This window comes from Vigna unguiculata, chromosome 5 (genome assembly GCF_004118075.2).
Source record: "Vigna unguiculata cultivar IT97K-499-35 chromosome 5, ASM411807v1, whole genome shotgun sequence".
NCBI lineage: Eukaryota > Viridiplantae > Streptophyta > Magnoliopsida > Fabales > Fabaceae > Vigna > Vigna unguiculata.
The window spans coordinates 9,037,439-9,057,724 of NC_040283.1; the positions used below are offsets into that span (position 1 = coordinate 9,037,439).

The 20,286-nt window shown below is 34.4% G+C and overlaps 3 protein-coding genes across 3 annotated transcripts; 1 reads left to right on the forward strand and 2 right to left on the reverse strand.

Annotated features, from left to right (window-relative positions):
• Nucleotides 1–1,747: 1,747 nt before the first annotated feature.
• LOC114185420 (probable protein phosphatase 2C 65) lies at nucleotides 1,748–5,157 on the forward strand. The gene is made up of 5 exons (XM_028073134.1): nucleotides 1,748–2,242; nucleotides 3,123–3,458; nucleotides 3,553–3,667; nucleotides 3,755–3,978; nucleotides 4,443–5,157. Exons 1-5 carry the CDS (start codon nucleotides 1,835–1,837, stop codon nucleotides 4,857–4,859), a joined length of 1,500 nt encoding a protein of 499 aa, XP_027928935.1. The 5' UTR covers nucleotides 1,748–1,834; the 3' UTR covers nucleotides 4,860–5,157.
• LOC114185422 (aldose reductase) lies at nucleotides 4,265–8,374 on the reverse strand. The gene is made up of 10 exons (XM_028073135.1): nucleotides 8,183–8,374; nucleotides 7,696–7,746; nucleotides 7,539–7,612; nucleotides 7,328–7,415; nucleotides 7,040–7,246; nucleotides 6,817–6,888; nucleotides 6,479–6,721; nucleotides 5,028–6,318; nucleotides 4,713–4,877; nucleotides 4,265–4,614 (listed from the first exon to the last, which is right to left on the reverse strand). Exons 1-8 carry the CDS (start codon nucleotides 8,321–8,323, stop codon nucleotides 6,229–6,231), a joined length of 966 nt encoding a protein of 321 aa, XP_027928936.1. The 5' UTR covers nucleotides 8,324–8,374; the 3' UTR covers nucleotides 4,265–4,614; nucleotides 4,713–4,877; nucleotides 5,028–6,228.
• Nucleotides 8,375–14,927: 6,553 nt separating this feature from the next.
• Nucleotides 14,928–17,523, reverse strand: LOC114183906 (patellin-6-like). The gene is made up of 4 exons (XM_028071085.1): nucleotides 16,596–17,523; nucleotides 15,979–16,103; nucleotides 15,575–15,716; nucleotides 14,928–15,400 (listed from the first exon to the last, which is right to left on the reverse strand). Exons 1-4 carry the CDS (start codon nucleotides 17,340–17,342, stop codon nucleotides 15,110–15,112), a joined length of 1,305 nt encoding a protein of 434 aa, XP_027926886.1. The 5' UTR covers nucleotides 17,343–17,523; the 3' UTR covers nucleotides 14,928–15,109.
• Between the last annotated feature and the right edge of the window lie 2,763 nt (nucleotides 17,524–20,286).

Genomic DNA, 20,286 nt, shown 5'->3' on the forward strand with positions numbered 1-20,286 from the left:
GTGAGAATTCAATTGTCTGTGTCAAAGTATTTGCAATGCAATGATTTATCTCCTTTGCTTAACATAAATATCATTAATCGTTACAAAAAAAAAGTGTTACTTAATGAATGAATGCTTATATATAAACAATATTACTTAACAATTATTTAACAATAAATAATTTGTATATGTAAAATAACTTTTCTACTTAAAATAGAGCTGTCAAAATGGGCCGTCTGACCCGACCCAAGCCAGCCTACTACGGATTAGTCATTTAGTGGATCAATCCAATTTGGCTCACTTATTAGCAAGTCGACAAAATTTGAATCTGGCCCGACCCACCACGGATTGGTGGGTTAAACGGGTTGACTCACTAACCCACTTAATTTAAAAAATATAATTTTTTTAAAGTCAGAAATTAAATTTCGGATTAAAATTTAAATAAACTTAAATACAATCTCAATATAATCCAAAATGATGTTAATATCCAATAGAAACCAAAATAAATAAATAAAAATACAAATTACTATCTAAGATCAAAGCGTTCTTGCGACTTACCAAATCTTTTATTGAATGCAATACTTTTTTCGACAAACTAATTATACTTTTTCCAATGATTATACTTTTATTAGTTGGAACTAGGTTTCCATTTGTCAACCTACCAATGTGTTTGGTTAAAACAACATAACGTGTGTCACCATGCGGGTTGGTGGGCCAACCCAGCCCACCACGTGTTCAATCCGGATGAGCCGAACTCTTAGTAGATCGGGTCAAAAATTGACCCGTACTAAAATTTATAAAAAAAATTCAACCCAACCTAATCTGAATCTGTGATAGGTCGAATTGACTCACGGATTCTAATCCTCTTTGACGACTCTACGTACTAATATTTCCATTCAACAAAATAATAAACAGTTGAATGTTTCATAAATATCCGGCAACCTAATTTTGATATGTGAATAGTGATATGCTATTAATGAACAGTGATTAGGATAAATTTTCTGGTACCAATATCATTATCTATTGCGGAATTCTGACTTATAAACATTGAACTAGTTTATCTGTGTAAATAATAAATTTAGAAATATTTTTTTAGAAAAAATATTCTGTAAAACTCGTGTATGTTTAAAAATAATATAGAATTACTTAAATCTTAATTTTTTTAATTAGTTGACTATATACGAATATTTATATTGATAGACACAAATTAGACTCAATAGAATTTATTTAAGGCATATTTTGAAATACAATTATTATAAAATTCAACTAGTGTAAACACAGGCGCGCGCGCATGTGTGTACACATTTTTTTGAATTATATTAATAATGGATGATGTTGTAATGTTATTAAGTTAATAAATAAAATAAAAGTATATTTATAAAAAATAAAATAAAATGTACGGAGAAAATAAGAGAAAAATAACTGTTGATGAATAGTAAGAGAAAAAAAGAAAAAGGAGATAAGTAAATAATTTTATAAAAACTTGTACAAATAACCATTAATTTTTAAAAATTTAATAAATAATTAAATTATAAAGGGTAAAGTTGGAATTATGAAATGTGGACACAAAAGAGGAAATCCCCTTTATATATAGTTATAGATGATTGAAAATGTATTATTTGGCCAAAATTATCTTTAATAAAGTCTTTCATTCTTTTTATTTCTATTAGACTTTGACTTTTGACAACGGAGAAAAAACGAACAACAAAAAAACCACCTAAGAAACAGACAATAATATAATAATATTCATAGTTTCAAGTTTCAACCTTTGTCTCAACATGCCAACCTCTTTTCCCTATCCTTCTTCCATTTGTATATTTTCCAAGTCCTTCCATGCATTTTTGGCCTTCGTTTTATGCATTTGCCCGTCACCTTTATACGCCTCTGCTTCACACTGAATTCTGACCCTTCATATCTTTCTACAAAAAAAAAAAAAAGCTTCTTTCTTCTCTCCCTCGTTTCTTTTCTCCTGATTATCATCTGGGTATTCCCTGGATTTTTCAGGGGTGCCCTGGTTTTCTTCATTGGAAATTGCTGTCACTGGGTCGCAAACATGGGAGGCTGTTGCAGCCACGAAGTCTCGGTTCGAGGGAAGGTGGAAACCGAGATGGATGATAAAGAATATGAGTGTGATCATGAAAATGATGAGTCTTATGAACGTGGTGGAGCATTGGTGAGGTTAAGAGGATCTTCCAAGTTTGTTTCAATGCACACCCAACAGGGCCAGAAAGGTGTGAACCAAGATGCAATGACAGTTTGGGAGGTATGATTGCTCATGTGGTTATTTTCATTTTGATTTTTCTGTATTTATTGCCATCAATTTTGATAGCTTTTTCTTCTTTTGATTATTTCTTCTATTTGCCATTAAAGTTTTCAATCAATTCCTGTGGCCTGGATTGTAGTTGTCTCTTTCGCGGCGAGGTTTTATTTCATTTCATTAATCATCGACTTTTGATGAATTTAAAGGATAAGATTCTCATTAGAAAGTTGTCTAATGTGTTAGTAATCACCTGTTTTTCAGTTCTGTGTTATTTTTGTTCGACATTTTTGCTCCCTTTTGTTTTTTCATGTTATTCATATAGTTTTCTCTGCCTTAACTTTTATATGAACATGACTTTATTACCCACGTTCTATGTCTCTTCCTCCTCCTCTTTTTATTGAACCAAAAACACGAAAATTCGTTGTCACTGCCAGATATAGATTTGAAGTGTATAAGAATTATATCTTTGTCTGCACTTTGTGCTTCATAGCTCTATCCTTTAATTTCTATGCTTTTTGGTAATTCCTGAGTGTCTGTTCGATAATTGGCATGATTTAGGAGTAACTCAATTTTAACCATTCACGATGCTTTTTTTATAAGCCAAATATTAAGATGGTCTATGAAGAAGAAGATAAACGGTTGAAAAGCAACCTGCAAGCACTTTTACAGTTGCATTTGTTCTTCCTCTTGGGTTTGGGGAATTGCTACCAAGATTCTTGTTGAATGGTCATTTCAGTACTTGATTGTTTTCTTTGGTTTTATGGTTAATAATGAAAGAATTGAGTTACTCCATGTCTCTATCCAATTGCCTTTATCATAACATGGTGCTTTTAATATATAAGACATGTGGCTTGGACTAAGATTTGATATGGAACATTTATAGGGCTTCACAGGAGAAAAGGATGTGATTTTTTGTGGTGTGTTCGATGGTCATGGTCCTCTAGGCCACAAGGTTTCACAGTTTATTCGTGATAATCTGCCCTCAAAACTGTCTGCAGCAATCGAAGTTTCACAACAGAAGACAATAAAGTTTTATGATGCCAATGATGCAGAAACTGCTAGTTTTGATGATGGCTACGATGAGAGTAACCACATGTCCCTTGCTTCATGGGAGGGATGCTTTCTGAAATCCTTCGATGAGATGGATGAGCACCTTGCTCGGGAAATTAACACTGACAGCTATTGCAGTGGTTGCACCGCTGTGACTTTAATTAAACAGGTATAACTACTTGTTCACATAGCATTTTCTACTAGTCAAACACTTTTAAATTATGGAAATAACTATATCCATCACTTTCCCACCTAAAATTCAGGGTGACCAGCTGATAGTTGGCAATTTGGGTGATTCTCGTGCAGTTCTTTGCACAAGGGACAGGGACCAACTCGTTGCTGTTCAACTCACTGTTGACTTGAAACCAGAAATTCCAAGTAGGTCTAGGCTTTTCCCTCAATTTCCAAGTCTTGGTAGACCATAAAATCTTGAGTTTAAACCATCTTTTCTTCAATTTCTCTCAGGTGAAACCTCTAGAATCGTTAACTGTGAAGGAAGAGTGTTTGCAGCAGAAGAAGAACCAGATGTGTACAGAATATGGATGCCTGATGATGACTGCCCTGGACTGGCCATGTCAAGAGCCTTTGGAGACTTTTGCCTCAAAGATTATGGCCTCATATCAGTTCCTGATGTATTTTACAGAAAAATTACCCCACAAGATCAATTTGTGGTTTTGGCAACTGATGGGGTAAGCAACAACATTACGATGTCACCTAAATTCCAAGTTCTATTATATATTGCTGGTTATTGTTTCTCTGGCTTCATATAATCTCCCAATCCAAATGCATATGCAAATAGGTTAACCTGTTCACTTGATTCTTATGATTTTCCCCATTTATAGTTTCATCCTTAGAAGAGAAAATTGTAAATTTTAGTCCCTTCACATACATAAAAGTTAAGTATCGGTCTCTATTGTTAACATCAGATAATACTTTCTTTCTGGCAGTGGTAAATCGCCACAAAAAACTATTAAGGAACTACAACTTTTGGTTTCCTCATAAAGAGACTAAACCTTGAAATGTGGACAATTATAGGGCCTAAATAATAGTTTAAACTATGCTAGTATTTAGTCAAATCATGGAAGCAATGAATTACTTTTACAAACATCCATTTGGAATGACCAAAATTTTATATTTTCTGTTTTCTACACAGATATGGGATGTGCTCACTAACCATGAAGTAGTAAGCATAGTTGCTTCAGCACCAAGGAGGTCTATCGCAGCCAAGTTGTTAGTAAAGCGTGCTGTAAAAGCTTGGAGATACAAGTATCCTGGTTCCAAGGTTGATGATTGTGCTGCCATATGTTTCTTTCTGAATGAACAACCTGTTCAATCCAATTCACAATCCCACATGAGTAGAAAAAATAGACAGTGCAGCAAGAACTTGCATCGCTCTAAAACCACTAGAAATGAAGACACTGACACAGTGGATGGCAAGGTTGGGTTGGAAATAGATGAAGAATGGAAAGCTCTTGGAGGGTTTTCCAGAGCCAACTCTTTGTCAAAACTTCCACGCCTTGCTAGGGCTATGAGTAAACGGCAATCGTCCAAGTACTATTCACCACGTTGAATCTCACTAATGAAGGGCCTTCAAAGAAGTTGATGCATGTTTAGGAGGAAACAAAACGAATATTTTAGGATCATACGAAAAATTTAATGATGAGCTTTGTATGAAAATCTATGTTCAAACATGTTCATTTCACTCGGTCTTTAAAAAGATACCAAACTGCATGTCTACCTCAAGATGTAATGCTTGTGCCTTCTCAAAACATTGTCAGGGTGACCATCTAGTAATTACATACCATTATGACTGTCACCAATGGAAACATTTGTCTTGTGCACTTTATAAATTGAATTTGCATTGTGAAGAGTGACTTCTAACGCATGAACTCAAATGGAAGTTGTCTAGGTTCCATATACTGTCAACGCTCTTAATATCTGCAAAATGGTCTGCAGAATGTTCCATGACAATTTTTTGGTATCAAGAGTTAAAGAAAAAACTGAGGGACCTCATTTATTTATTTATTTGCTATGTAAATTAATGTATGTTGATTCCTTTAGTATATCATGCCCACTAAAGAGTTTAAATTATTGCCCTTTGACCATCCGGAGCAAGCCTGACCTTAAGCATTCCTCTCTTATCTACAATCTGTCACTCTTCAGAATCATAACTTCAAACTCTGCATTTATTACTACTTTTGTTCTACTTCAAATTCTCTGCCACTAGGAACAATTGGACAAGTGCCCCCTACTTTTAAAGATATAATAATGAACCATGGGAACACCCTGGCTTCATTGCTTGCATTGAATAGGGAGTGTTTATTGACCTTGGTTAGTGCATCAGTGACCGTCTTTGTTGGTTGCAGTGGTTTCACCAAAGTCTTGGAAATTTAGATTTTTGCTTATAAATTTTGTCCAGTAACAATGATTTTAGACGCTGAAGAAACCTTTCAGTGGATCAAACACATACAAAAGCAAGTTAACTCTGAATATAAATTGACATCATCCTTTACTGAATACAGATCACCTAAGAAAAAATGCTACAGAAACACATTTCCCTTGGGAAAAGGCAAATTACATAGTAAAATCCTAAGGATTTTTGTAATTAAGGTTAGAAAAACATACAGAATAATTGAAAATTCCTTGGCCTCAGTAATTCCTTACCAATAATTCTCAAGCTTCCCAAACACTGACTACTCCTAACTTTATTTATATGATCAGAATCATAGTTGATGTTAATCTTTATAAAGTACTAGTGAAGTAATTATAGTATATCACAGATAAAAAGTCTGCATATAGAGGGTGTGCACCTAATATCAATGTGAATGACCTGAACCCTTACCCTTTATAAGAACAAGTATCACATTACGTTAAATCTAATTCTACAAAGTGCCTTGGAAAAGAGAGAAACAAACAAAGTGGGTTGGTGCAAATGTGGACTAATCTTCATGGTCCCAAATATCCGCTGTACTCTTTAATGGACCATCGCTCTTGTTCACAAAGAGCTCTTCACCGTCCAGAACTCTTCTCTGCAATGTATCAGTAACCAAGGAAAGAAAAGAAACACAGTTATAGGATAGTGTGAATGAATGTGTGAAGTAAAAAGATAAGGTGTATGATTTTTTTGCTACAAGACTGACATGAAAGACCAAATAATGTGAATAACAAAATGTTGAGTTGAGTGGCTACCTGCTCCTGCATGCTGCTAAGGGTCTTAAAATCTTTTTCTGGAAGTTCCCAATTGAAGACACTGACATTCTGCATTATCCTATCTGGCTTAACTGATTTGGGGATGACACTTGTCCCTCTCTGAATGGCCCACTTCACCAGCACCTGCCCTGGATTCTTGTGAGACTTGTTGGCTATCCTATCAACCCTTTGATCTTTGGTCAGATTCCTCCCACTGTCTGATGAGCCCAGTGGAGAGTAAGCCTACAACAGTCAAATTTTTCATTTCAATCACGGCCCTTTGTCATAAAAATAAAAAACCAAGAGGAACAAAATTAAACTAGCAAAGTGTTGATTACAGTGACATGGATGTAATTCTTCTTGCAAGCTGCAAGCATCTTATCATTTCTCCATCCAGGATTCATTTCCATCTATAACAAAATAGCAAATATAGAAGTTCAGAAAAAAGGAGGTGGGGGTGTACCATTATCCAATGCAACACTCAACCTTTGAGATTGTTCATTGTTCCTTCAGGATAACAGAAATTGAGGTAACAAAAAATCTGTACTTATATGAATTCACCTGGCAGACAGAAGGCATTATTTGAGCAATGCTCAGCAGCTTTTCAAGCTTTGCCAGAGTGAAATTGCAGATTCCAATGTCTCTCACAAGCTTTTCCTCCACAAGCTTCTCCATTTCTCTCCACACCCCTTCCATGTCAAACTCTAAAACATCTCCTGGTCCTGGGGGTCTGCTGGCCCCATCTTTTAGTCGAAATGGCCAATGAATCTGCAATTTACACATTAGAGTCTGTCTTCTAGAAAAAAGTACAAAAAAACATATATTTCGGACATGATAGAAGCTCATTACCAAGTAAAGATCAAGGTAGTCAAGTTGGAGTTCTTGAAGGGTATTGTTCAGAGCAGGTCTAACCCTTTCAGGGGTCAAGTCAGTGCACCTAGTAGGTATGAAAAATCACCATGAGACTTTAAAATGTTTAAAGAACTTTATTCAAATGAATTTAGAAGGATCAGCCAAAGATTTTGTATTTGCATGACCTACATCTATTTGATTATATTACCATAGTTTGGAGGTGACAAATAGATCCTTCCTTTCCACTCCTGATTTCATGGCTGCTTGGAGTGCTTCTCCAACCTATAAGTTGATAGATATTTTGAACAAGTATGTATAAAATGGTGATCTAAATCAAAATAAACTACTAGGAAACACAATCATACTTCTTTTTGAACTCCATACTGCGAAGCAGTGTCTATGTGTCTGTAACCAGCCTGCAGACAAAGTTGGATCATATCAGACACAGCTCCACAAAAAGGCAAAAACTAACTTGAGTTTCTTTTTCTTGTTAAATATTTTTCCAGTACCACAAAAACACAAAAAAATGTTTTTAATCTTTCTAAAATATAAATGGTCTTTTTGTTTCTTTTGGACTTCTTAATGTGGGGTAAAAAAAGCAACAAAGTCAGAAACTGGAGATCCTCAAAGAGATGTAAAATCTCTGAAGGGGTATTGAAGTTAAGAAATGGTCTTAAAATCTGAAAATTTGTTCCACAAAAATCTCTGCTTTTTTATAGTATGTGAAAAGTGCAACATACCCTAAGGCTTTATTCATTCATCAATGTACAATGATGACATCGCACACCCAAAACCAATGTCCCAGAAAATGAATAAACAAACATAAGAGTGAAAGCAGGGCAGTGCAACTACATCAACAATGGCAGTGAACACAGAATTGACTGCCTCTGAACCAGACTTCCATGTCCCCAATCCAACAGCTGGTATGGAATGACCACTCAAAAGGGTAAACGCCTGTGTCTTTGGTTCATGTGGCTTAACAACTTGTGTCATCTTTCAATCTTAGCTAATAAAAATGGTGTTTCTTTCTTTTCACAGATTATTATTATTATACAAGAGACTCTTTCTAAGTACCCGATCACGTAGGAAAAGAGTGACACATATGTGACCAATTTGCATGCAAGACACGTTCACAACACTTGAGGCTGCGTGTTCCTTTCTGCTTTCACCTGACTCACTCTCTTACACGTTTCCTACGTCTTTCTCTCTTTGCTTCTCTTTGTTGACACATGGTTGGGAAACCGAACAACGATAGTTAAGTGTGTCTTTTCTTAGTCGTTACAAAAAACATTATCCTATTTTTAGTTGTTTTTGTCTGCTATGTGGTGTTATAAAAAGAATGCTAAAAACATGTATTTTTAATTTATTTTCATAAAATTAACTCTCCCAAATTAAATATTGCGACTTTTTTCAAAATAATGAGAAAATGAATCTGGACCCTGGTGGTGTTCAGTATCAACTGCACATGCTATGGTGGAACTGTGTAAGGTATCTGTAAGTATTCTGGTGCTAAATTCAGTGAAAAAGTTTAGATAAGTGTGATGTATAATACATACGTATATGTCAAGTTGGCGTATTTATAAGAATAAATGTGAGCTGAATTCTTATATATTCAGGTTTATATCATTAAAGAGAAGTTAATGATTTCTCTAATAGTAAGGAAAAGGTTCCTTTTAAAATAAATAGGATTGTAATTTAAAACAACGACTTAATAAATAATAAATATAATACAAATATTAATTGTCAAATAATTTTATTTACATTTTTTAGTGTAATTAGTTTTTTTTTCAACTAATTTTGGCTCTTTTAGTGGAAGAGAGTTATGTTTCAATAACTTTACATGTTATATGTATTGTACATTCATCCCTCTACTAATAAACCCTACAAAATATTTCAAAAAAGATAATGGTTGATACTAGGGGTGGCAATTTGGGCCTGGCCCGCGGGCCCGGCCCGCAGGCCCGCAGAAAAAATGCGGGGCGGGCCAGGATATTGAGCCCGCAGGCCCGCGCGGGCTCGGCCCGCATAGGCCCGCGGCCCGCACGGGCTAGCCCGCGGCCCGCGCGGGCCGGCCCGCAAGCCCGCATAAAATTTAAAAAAAAAAAAAACTTGCACTTGTATATATTAATTACTTCTTTTATGAACTCTTGCATTAACATTTCAAATTCTTGTATAATTAGAAAAGACAAGTATTGTGTAATTTTTAATGTGCTAAAATTTAAAGAATACATTGTGTATGTCATAGTATGAATATGATGAAAATGTTGAATTATCAATTTATCATCTAATTCCCCAAAGTCTTTACTTAATTTTGTGAACTTCTTAAAGTTTTCCAATTTGTAAACATTGAAAGTTTTATTATAAAAAAAAATAAATAAATAAAAAAATTAAAAAAAAAAAAAAAAGCGGGCCGGCCCGCAGGCCCGCGGGCCAATGTATATGCGGGGCGGGCCAGAGTATGCGGCCCGCATAAAATGTGCGGGGCGGGGCGGGCCGGCCCGCAATGTGCGGGCCTTATGCGGGGCGGGCCTAAACGGGGCGGGCCGGTCCGCATTGCCACCCCTAGTTGATACCAAAACTTAATACATCGTACCATAAGCTTTGCTCGGACAAAACTAATTAATGATCTTACTTTTAAATCAAAGAAATTAACATTATCACGACAAACAAATAACTGTACCATACATAAATAAATACACAAGGTGTTGGTGTATGGCCGGGTACATCCCGACCTAATAAGACAGAAATGGGATCACCCCGATCCAAGTATGAGGCACATTCGTATTGGCCTAGTCACTGGGGTATCTGCTTTTCACCTTTTCTCCAACATAACACAGCAGGCCCAATAAGTGTGATGGTCGGATATATCCCGACCCCTTTTGGTCGTGTACATCCCAACCCAATGATGTGACAAATAGAATATGGGATTATGGCAGAGGTACAGAGGAGCAGCGCACAATCTCATCCAAAAAGGAATGAGTTGATATTTGGCAAAGTACAGACGGGCAAACTCCAAAAAGGAAGGAGTTGATATTTCAGAAGTACAGACGGCCAAACCCCAAAAAGGAAAGAGCTGATCTTTGACAAAAGTACAGACGAACAAATCTCAACATGGAACGAGTTGATTTTTAACAAAGGCACAGACGAACAATCTCAGTCAATAAGGAAAGAACCGATGCGTACAACCTCAGTCGGAAAGGAAAAGAATTGATCCTCGAATACAACTGGCCCGCAAATAATAATAACAAGTCCATTAAGAAATTAGTATAAATTAAGGCCTAGTGAACACGTAAATTTATGCTTTTCTCACTAAACCAATTACACCTCATATCGAATCATTTTCTGACTTGAGTGTCGGAGTGCCTGCAGGTAGCCCGCCCCCGGAGTGCAGATGGCAGGGAGATCCACGAGGAGTCCAGGGAGGAACAGGAGGAGGTTCGACACAGAGGGTTCTTGAGATCGTCTGGTTCCGCACTAAAATAGTATCGATCAGGTACACAAAGTAATTTAGAGAAGATTTAAAAATGATAAGTTTTAAATAAAAGAGGACAATACTATAAAACTTATAACTTAGTTATTTGCAAACAATCTCAAACAATCTATCTTCAATATTTAAGTTGTCAAATCTTCAAAAATCATTCAAGAAATATCATTACTAACAAGCTCAAGGACTGATGTACTGACTAGCTTGACTAGTACCTAAGATTTTGCACATGTCATTACTTAGTTACTATAACTTCACGAGAGTTGCATTGTTCTGAATACATATGAGAGTATGAACAACACTCTAAGCTAAAAACCTCATTCGACTCTCACCTTAAACATTTTTTTCTCTATTTGATTTCAAAGAATAATAAAGTAAGTATAATCTTATTTTAGTCTTTATCGTTGACAAATTTCACACAAACCACAAACCAATGTGATAAAATAGTAGTCCCAGAAAATAAATAACTTCACAACTCTTATGTACAACCATTTATCATCCTTATAAGATAATTCTGTTAAACAAAATTAGGAATTTTGTACGGTTGAATTTTGTACAATAATATGTATAATAACCATACGTACAGTCATATACTTAAATTATATATATATATATATATATATATATATATATATATATATATATATATATATATATATATATTCCACTATTATCAATAGTCTTGTAAGGAATACTAAAACAAAACTCCTCTAAAAATGGTTTATTTACGAAAAAAGAATTTTGTAAGTGTTCTCTTGGACAATAAACAACACTTAAGATTGACTATACCTATGTAAAAAGAATAGTCAATATATAGGAGGAAATAAATTAAAAGAAAATTTTGCAGAGGTGATAAACAAACAATATAAACATAACATGAAAAATAACATGTCTCTTTTTCATAGAGTAGTTGTGACTATTTCAAGCGATCATTTTTTTCTTCACTCCTTTATAAGTATTTCTGAAAAAAAAAACAACTCTTGAAAGATCGTAAACTCTTGTAGACTACGTTTGGAACAATTTTCATATCTTCAAAGATCATAAAAGTTCTTAAGCTTTCCAATTTATTACGGTTTTCAATTTTGCTAAGGTTCTCAATTTTTAAGGTTTTGGTTCTTAATTTTTCGCAATTCACAATTTGTACCTTTCTCAATATTTTATGTTTCTAAATTTTTCAAGGTTCTCAATTTTTCAGAGTTTTTAAATTTTTCAAGATTCTTAATTTTTCACAGTTTTTAATTGTTCACAATTTTTATTTTCTCATGGTTTCAAATTTCTCACGATTGTCAATTTCTCACGATTCTTAATTTTTCAATTTTTAAGGTTTTTCTAATTTTTTAAGGTTCTCAATTTCTTAAAGTTCTCAATTTTTCAGGTTTCTCAATTTCTAACATTTCTCAATTTTTCATGATTCTCAATTTTGCACGGATTTCAATTTCTCACGGTTCTCAATTTCTTACAGTTCTGAATTTCTCACAGTATTCAATTTCTTAGAGTTCTTAATTTCTCATAGTATTCAATTTCTCATGTTCTCAATTTCTCAGAGATCTCAATTTCTCACAATTATCAATTTCTCACGATTCTCAATTTCTCAAGGTTCTAAATTTCTCTAGGTTCTCGATTTCTGAAGATTCTCAATTCCTCGAGATTCTCAATTTCTCATGATATTCCAATATTTAACAGTTCACAAATTCTCACAGTTTTAAATTTCTCAAGGTTCTCAATTTCTCAAGATTCTCAATTTCTCACAGTTTTCAATTTCACAAGGTTTTCAATTTCTCAAGAATCTCCAACTTCTCAAGGTTCTCCAATTTCTCAAGATTCTCCAATCTTTCACGGTTCTCAATTTTTCAAGGTTCTCAATTTGTCATGTTTCTCAATTTCTTAAAGTTCTCAATTTCTCAAGGTTCTTTAATTTTTCACGGTTCTCATTTTCTCATAGTTCACAATTTTTCACGGTTCTAAATTTGTCACAGTTCTCAAATTCTTAAGGTTTTCAATTTCTCCATGTTTTCAATTTTTCAAGGTTCTCAATTTCTCACCGTTCTCAATTCCTAACATTTCTTAATTTTTCCATGATTATCAATTTCTCAAAGTTCTTAATTTCTCTAAATTCTCGATTTCTTACTATTTTCAATTTTTCAAAATTCTCCAATTTCTCACTGTTTTCAAATTCTTATCATTCTCAATCTCTCGGGTTCAAAGTTACTCAAACTAAATTTTCATAAAAAAAAATCAAAATATATTTCTTCTATCAGTCTTGCTAATATCAAATTCAATAATAAAAAGAGAGACATAAAAAACACAATACATATGTGAAATAATATATTTCTTTTTTATAGTGATATTATATTGAATTAGTTATCATATAGCAGTTTTCTTGAAGACATGACCATAAACCAAATTTCTTAAACCTACTTTCTACTTGTACTTTTGTACAAACACTTGTTTTAACCAAACAAAAACGTACTATTACGCAGGTTGAGTATGTGGACTGAAACAAAAGTTGGGTCAGCACTCATCAGAACATGGCATGTTCAAATCAATGCCGGTCCTCATATATGTATAAATCTGAAGAAGCAACTGCTGCTACAGTTTCGTAACTTAGAAATATTCTTCTATATACAGTAACTCAATAAACCTACACACTATTTTTTTTACTATAAGACGCAAAATTCCACAACGCAACCCTTCAAACTCCCACTTCTCACTACAAAATCAACATGCAACTCTATTCAATGTTTTGCTGGTTTTTCACTTGCTAAAATCGTACATGACCATCACTAAATCTTCTATCGTTGAGAAGAATTTTAATATATCTTTAACAGAAATTCAAAGTGACTTACAAGTGTCATGGATAGAGTCATAAATTTATTACATTAAATTTTTTTACTGAAAATGATGTTTTGGTGTCTTATAGTTGTGAAGGGTTAAAAATGTATGGAATTCCTAAATTTATATATCAAATTGAAATTCGTTTCTCTCTTAATTTTTTTTATACATTTTTTTCCCAAATTTCAAAAATAATAGACATATTTCTTTTATCCAACGACAAGTTAAACTTTTTGCACATTTTAAACGATATTTTGAATTGGATTATGTGAAATAATATAGACATTTGAAACGTTAACTTAAAACATCACTTAACACATAAAAAATTTAACATAATTGAATTAAAATAAATATACTCATTATTTTTAAAATTTAAAAAATAAAATTTATAAAAATTTAAAATAGAACAAATTTCAATGTTTTTTATAAAATTTAGAAACTACAGATATATATTTAGTCCATAAAAACAATGATTTGGACTAGTAGATTAACAATCCTAAAGTTTATTTCTTATAAAAAACTCTTCCATATTATGTATATATATATATAATAAAATGAGAAGAAAAGGAAAAGAAAATGGCTACTGTTAAGATATTGGTGCTTTGAAAGGAAGATGTTGCAAAGTACTTCAAGACTCTTTATTGTTTGGAAATGTTTTAATAAATTTATCTAAAAGGCTTACAAAGAAAAAGGACTTGATTCATAGTGCTTCTGGAAAAGCAGTTCGCATGTGGGGTACTAGCTACAAAATTTTCTGAAACATTTCCAGAAAATATTTACTTTTAACAGAGCATAGTGGGGGCAAAATAAAAAATATTCTGAACCTCATTTGATATAAAAATATATTAGACATAAATGAAATCCAACTTCAAAATCACAATCTTTTAAAAAAGCAACATTTTAAAAACTTATTTCATATAATTGCCAGTGCTATATTTTTTAAAAATTTTGATTCTGCATTACCAAACCATTGCAGAATGCAGACATCACCATCAATGCATAAGTCAAGAAAAGATGCTGCATCATTCAATTTCAACATCCAGAGCCCGTGAAGTCTTCATTGATCTTTCATCACCGTTCACATGCAGGGACCATACACACATCATATCAAATCAAATCCATTCATAGCAGGTAACACTCAATTCAATTCTCTTCTGTGCGAGCAAACTAAAGTACTTTTACTTTCCTCACACATGCCACTAAATAACAATGCCGCTGACAAAAGTCATCACAGTCACGACCAAATACTAAAATTGTATAAGCAAACCAACTTGCTTTTTCTTATGTACCAAATCATCATGCTCTACCACGTTTCTTCCATTTTTTACATTATACTAATACAATACTAAGTTACCACCTTTAACTTGGCTCAACCAAGTACAGAATCATACCCCAAAAGAGTTCAAAACTCAGAGAATTAATTAACTGCATCAGTAAAAGATTACATTGTGTAGTTGGTACACTTATTTGGGGCTTAATTGAAGCTCTGAAGATGGTGTGTTGTTGCATTTGCGCACAAAATAGCGATACGCAGCAACTTTTTTCTTCCTTGAGGCAGAGTTATCAACAGAGAGTACCATTTTCCCAGCTTCTTTTGATGTGAAAGTGTTGTGGATTGCTTCTTCTGTGCCCATAATCTTCCTTGCCTTGTCAACTGCTAAGGTGTAGCTACCTTCTGCAATTGGGACAAATTCAGCACTGTATTCCAGGTCCCAGCCTCCAACCACAATATCCCATGTTATACTTGCACCACTCTATCACCCAGTAACAACAAGTTAACAACAAATCTATCATCTTTTCATCACAACTTAAGATAATCACAGTGTAAACATCTTTAGTTAAATTCAATTCCTTAGCTTGAAAATTCAAAACCAAAATCACAATTCTCATAGGGTTAGTGAAGGGAATGAACTTGAGAAAATTGTAACCTCGATTCCTTCTATTTGTATGTTCACTTTCTCTCCCCCTTTAACTGTGAACTCAGAAGCAGGTTTTGGGGGACCATTTTCCAAATCGCTGGGTCGACTCAATCCACCATATCGAACAGGAATATTCTCGGGCCTTATAAATCTGAACAAAAGACAATAACCTCATCTTAAACTACAAAAGCTAGAGATATTGTGGGGTAAGAAGCATTTTGTTTGGTACAATCTGGTTTAACATAAAGGGTAACAAGGAAAGACAACTTCAACACAAAATAAAAAACTATGGATAAAACAAAAACTCGAGACAAAATTGTAAGGATGATAAAAGTTAGAGCTAAGTTGAAACCATTCTATAAATAAATTTTAAAAGAACGCATTCCCGAATCAAACTTTCAGAAGAAATTTACTTGTAGAGTGTCTCTGCAGCATTTCCCTCCTTAGAGATCAAAAACTTGCTCTTGGTTCTTTGGGTCAGAAACGGACTGAACACTGAATACAACATGCTGAAGTACCATGGCACATTGATGAAAATCTGAAACCAAGAAAGAAGTGAAATTCACATCACACCAAAACTAAAGGTGAACATGACATGACAAAAATAACAAGCAAAGAACCAATGATCTGTTTGGATAAGCACACATAAATTAACTAAACTTCTGCACTAAATTAAAACTAACTTGAAAAAAATTAAAGAATTTCAGCAAAACTTAATACATACAAGTTCTTTTTTACAAGATTTTAAATCGCAGTAAGTAGCATTTCATCCTGTTCCTTAACAATACAAAGAAATGCAACTTAAGCAATCAAAATTATGGTAAAATCCTTCACATTGGCCATAATTGCATTCATGAACCAGCTTAATAAGATCATGGTTTCTGGTCTTTTACATAAAAGTTCCATTTATTCTATGTTTGTTTGCATGCTACAAACTGAATTATATTCACTGGCTTCTTCAACAACAAGATTAGTTTACTGATAGTCATGGATTTCCAGCTAAAAGCAACAAAATAACATAACAAGGTACCTTGCGAGCAACCATTTCAGGGTAGTTATCTTGGAAGAGAGAGAGTATTTGGTTAGAAGCGACCCTGAGTTCTCTCTTGGGCATGTCCTTAAGGTCAGTGACCTGAATGAGCGAGTTGACCCCACCGGGTTTGAAGTGAAGCATCTTCACCCCTCTCTCCAGAACCTGAACCCTCCACCTTAAGAACCTCTTCAGCTTCTCCTCATCCCCGAACACTTTCTCATACATCTCCTTATCCTTGAACACCCCATAGGCATTGTAGCACACAGGGTGCCCCTCTCTATCGTACCCGTGAGTGTATGCCACCACTCCTTCCAGCTCCTTGAATCCCAGCTCCTCCTCCACAATGTTGTCAGCTCCGAACTCCGTCCTCCACGCGAGGCACTTGAGGAGCATGTTAAGGGCGTCGTGGACCCTGAAGTCCCTGGCTCGGAGGAACTTCAGCAGCAGCACGTCGCCTCTGTCGCCGCCGTCGAGCAGGGGCACGCCCCACATCGAGACGGGGTTCGAGGAGTCCGAGGAGGCGAGGAGTTTGTCCCTGAGGTCTTGAAGGGCCTTTTTCTCGGAGGGTTTGAGGTGGGAGACGAAGTAGGTGTCCTCTTTGAAAGAGGGGGCTGTCATGAAGGAGGTGAATGTTGTCTTCTTTGAAGGCTTCGGAGAAGCTTCTGTAAGGTCTTGGAAAGGTGTGGAAGAGGGTGTGGTTTCCATTGACGGAGAGTGGGGATGACCAAGATGGAGTTTTTGCATGGGAATGGGGAATGTGGGTCGGTTTTGTGGCAAAGGATACAGCTTTTGTACAAGGGAAGGGAAATGAGGACACAGAAAAAGGAACAGGTTTCTTATATGTTGTTAAAGTGGTTTTTTTCGTTGTTAATGTTGTATTTTTGAACTCTTCTTTTTTGTGTGGGAGTTGAAGGTGTGAAAGCAAATTTGAAAGCGGGTGTAGAGAGTGAGGGCACGCGCTGGTTTGAAGTGTTTCGAGATTCAAGTTTCAACTTTTAAACCGAGTGCAGTTGGAAAGTGATTGGGGGCAGACACCGCTTTGGCATGCATCATGTAATGTAGTTGAACAATTAGTAAATAAATCTTTTTTATTAAAATTTGCTAATAATATAAAATGTTATATTATTTTTTTAATTGTTGTTCTTAAAAAAATTTATTCAGGAAATGATTTTTTTAAGGGTGAGTTTATCAAATACATTCATAGGAACCGATGCTACATGCATGTTAACGAGTTTATCAAATACTAAAAATACGTCAAAAAGACAGCAAACTAATTGTTAATTTTTTTTTGTCATCGTTATCACAAGCTTTTAAATTAAGAAAATGCCTACAATAAACACGTGTTTATCAAGAAATTCTCTTCACGTGAATGAACTTGCTGTTAATTGTTTACAGTTTGCTTCTATTTCCAGAAAATCAGGAGCAAAGCTATATATATATATATATATATATATATATATATATATATATATATATATATATATATATATATATATGCTATAGAGAAAATAATAATTTGATAGATCATAATTAGTTAATAAAAACAAAAAAAATATATATACATGTAAACTCAAACAAAAAAACATGAATGTCTTTTACGATGTGAGCTTTTGCCCTAGTACATAGGTAACCCTCTATATTTGACTTTTTCTTTTCTTTTAAGCATTAAAATCATTTGAATTAAACAAAAACATCCAACAAATACCGCGTTACAGTGCCATAGTCCATAAGCTTTGCAGGCATTGTTTGTCCATAAATCCTAAAGGACAGAGAACCTATATTTGTCGTATGTTCGAGGGAACAATTGTTGTCAGCATATACATATAGTTTGGATGAAATGCATGCATATGCTATGGCATGAATAATCAATTTATCTGATGCAGAACATTAAATTAAAAAAAAAGATTTGACAGAGCATAAATCACTTTCAAGTGACTTTCTTTATGAAGGATTGATATATAGAGACTAATAAATATTAAAACTTGAAAGTGATTGCACAGAGCTTTGTGCATGTATTGTCAAATGTCAAATTCTGCATGTGAAACTATTGCACATCCAAGAGTGGTCACGTATTCAGAAGCAAATCATATATGTGGCCAACATTGTCTCCATTGTGAAGCTGATTCAGCTGCATAATCATGCATGCATGAAGAACCAGCTTCTTGATAGGTCTACTAATTTAGTTCAAGGCCACTGTTTGTGCTGGAAACTGAGCCACTCTTGGCATGACCAAAAGTATGAATAAGGTTTTGCAGGCTTTGGATTTTGCTCGCTCCAAAGCAACAAACATTGTAATTATTACTCAGACAGCGAATCTCTCTACAGTTTCCAGTGTGGGAAGCTGAGAATATAGCGTGGTCCAGTGCCTGTGGCCGTGACCATAGTTCACGCCAGGTAAATTAATTGTGAGTTTAAAAACTTTGGAATCACACCAAAGAAAAACAGAAATCTTTTTCTATACATTATTCAGTCAAGTACATATATATATAACATATTTGGTGTTCAATGTTGTGTCCGTATCCGTGCTACATAGTGTCTCTAGATTATGGTTAATGGTAAACCATAATAAGGTTTCTGAAATATTAGTGATTAGTGTTGTTAACAAAAGATGAAAAGAAAGAGTGGTTTGTTTTGTTTTGTTTGGTGTTGTAGAGATAAAGGAAGATAGAAGAAATAATTGAGAGAGTTGCCTGAAAGAAAAGGCATAGGAAGAGATAGCAGTAATGGTGTTAAAGTTTGTTGAGGTAATGGCTTTTATTGTGGGGAGGTAAGAGTACCGTGAGAGTGGAGAGTACTGGTACTGCCTTATTCAGAGACAACCTGTTCAATACTCTTATACCAAGTTCCAAGACCAGCATTTTGTGTCCCCATCATAGCCACTAAACTTAGAAACGTGTAGCAACAAGGACTACTACTACTACTACACCTTCTGCAGAATCATAAACTGGTTTCAAATGTCTGAACTGAAGCATTGAAAGGTCAGTAATATCCCAAATTCCTGGGAAAAATCCTGAACATGGCTACAAGCTAAAGGGGAAGTACACAACCCTTTTGTAATGGCTTAAATGATTTCGTTTCAAAAAATTTAGAAGCAAATAGTAATGATTTTGCAATGTGCAAGTCTTCAAGTGCAGAATGTTCGTGATAAAAAAGTGAAAAAAAGTTATCAGCTTCAGAGTTGAAATGCTTTTCAAGCAAGTGCGAACATTTGACTGGACTTTCTTCGCTGTCACACCTAGCTGTAATACATGGATATATATAATTGAAGATTGTTTGGTTGAAGTGATTGAAAAGAAACTAAAACGATAGAAAACACCTATATTGAATATGTGTTTTATCTTGTCTGGATGATTTAATAGAAAGATATAGATTGGTGATTGGTAATTTGTGAAATTGGGATTGAGGTAAATAATTTGCTTTATGAACTAAACGCATCTATGAAAAACAAAAGCCAATGTTTTTATCAGTTCTAAGGTTATAAATATTGGCAAAGAAAAAAGAAAAGGGATAGCAGATGGTCTAAAATGGATATAATTTTCTTTATCATTGTCTCAGCTTCTTAATCAGTTTCTAACAATAAATAAATAAAAACATGATTCCTTTCATTCTAGAAAATTTATTTTGAAACGTCCTTTCAATTAGGCATAAGAAAAAAAAAACTAGAGAAATAAAATAGACAATAATAATA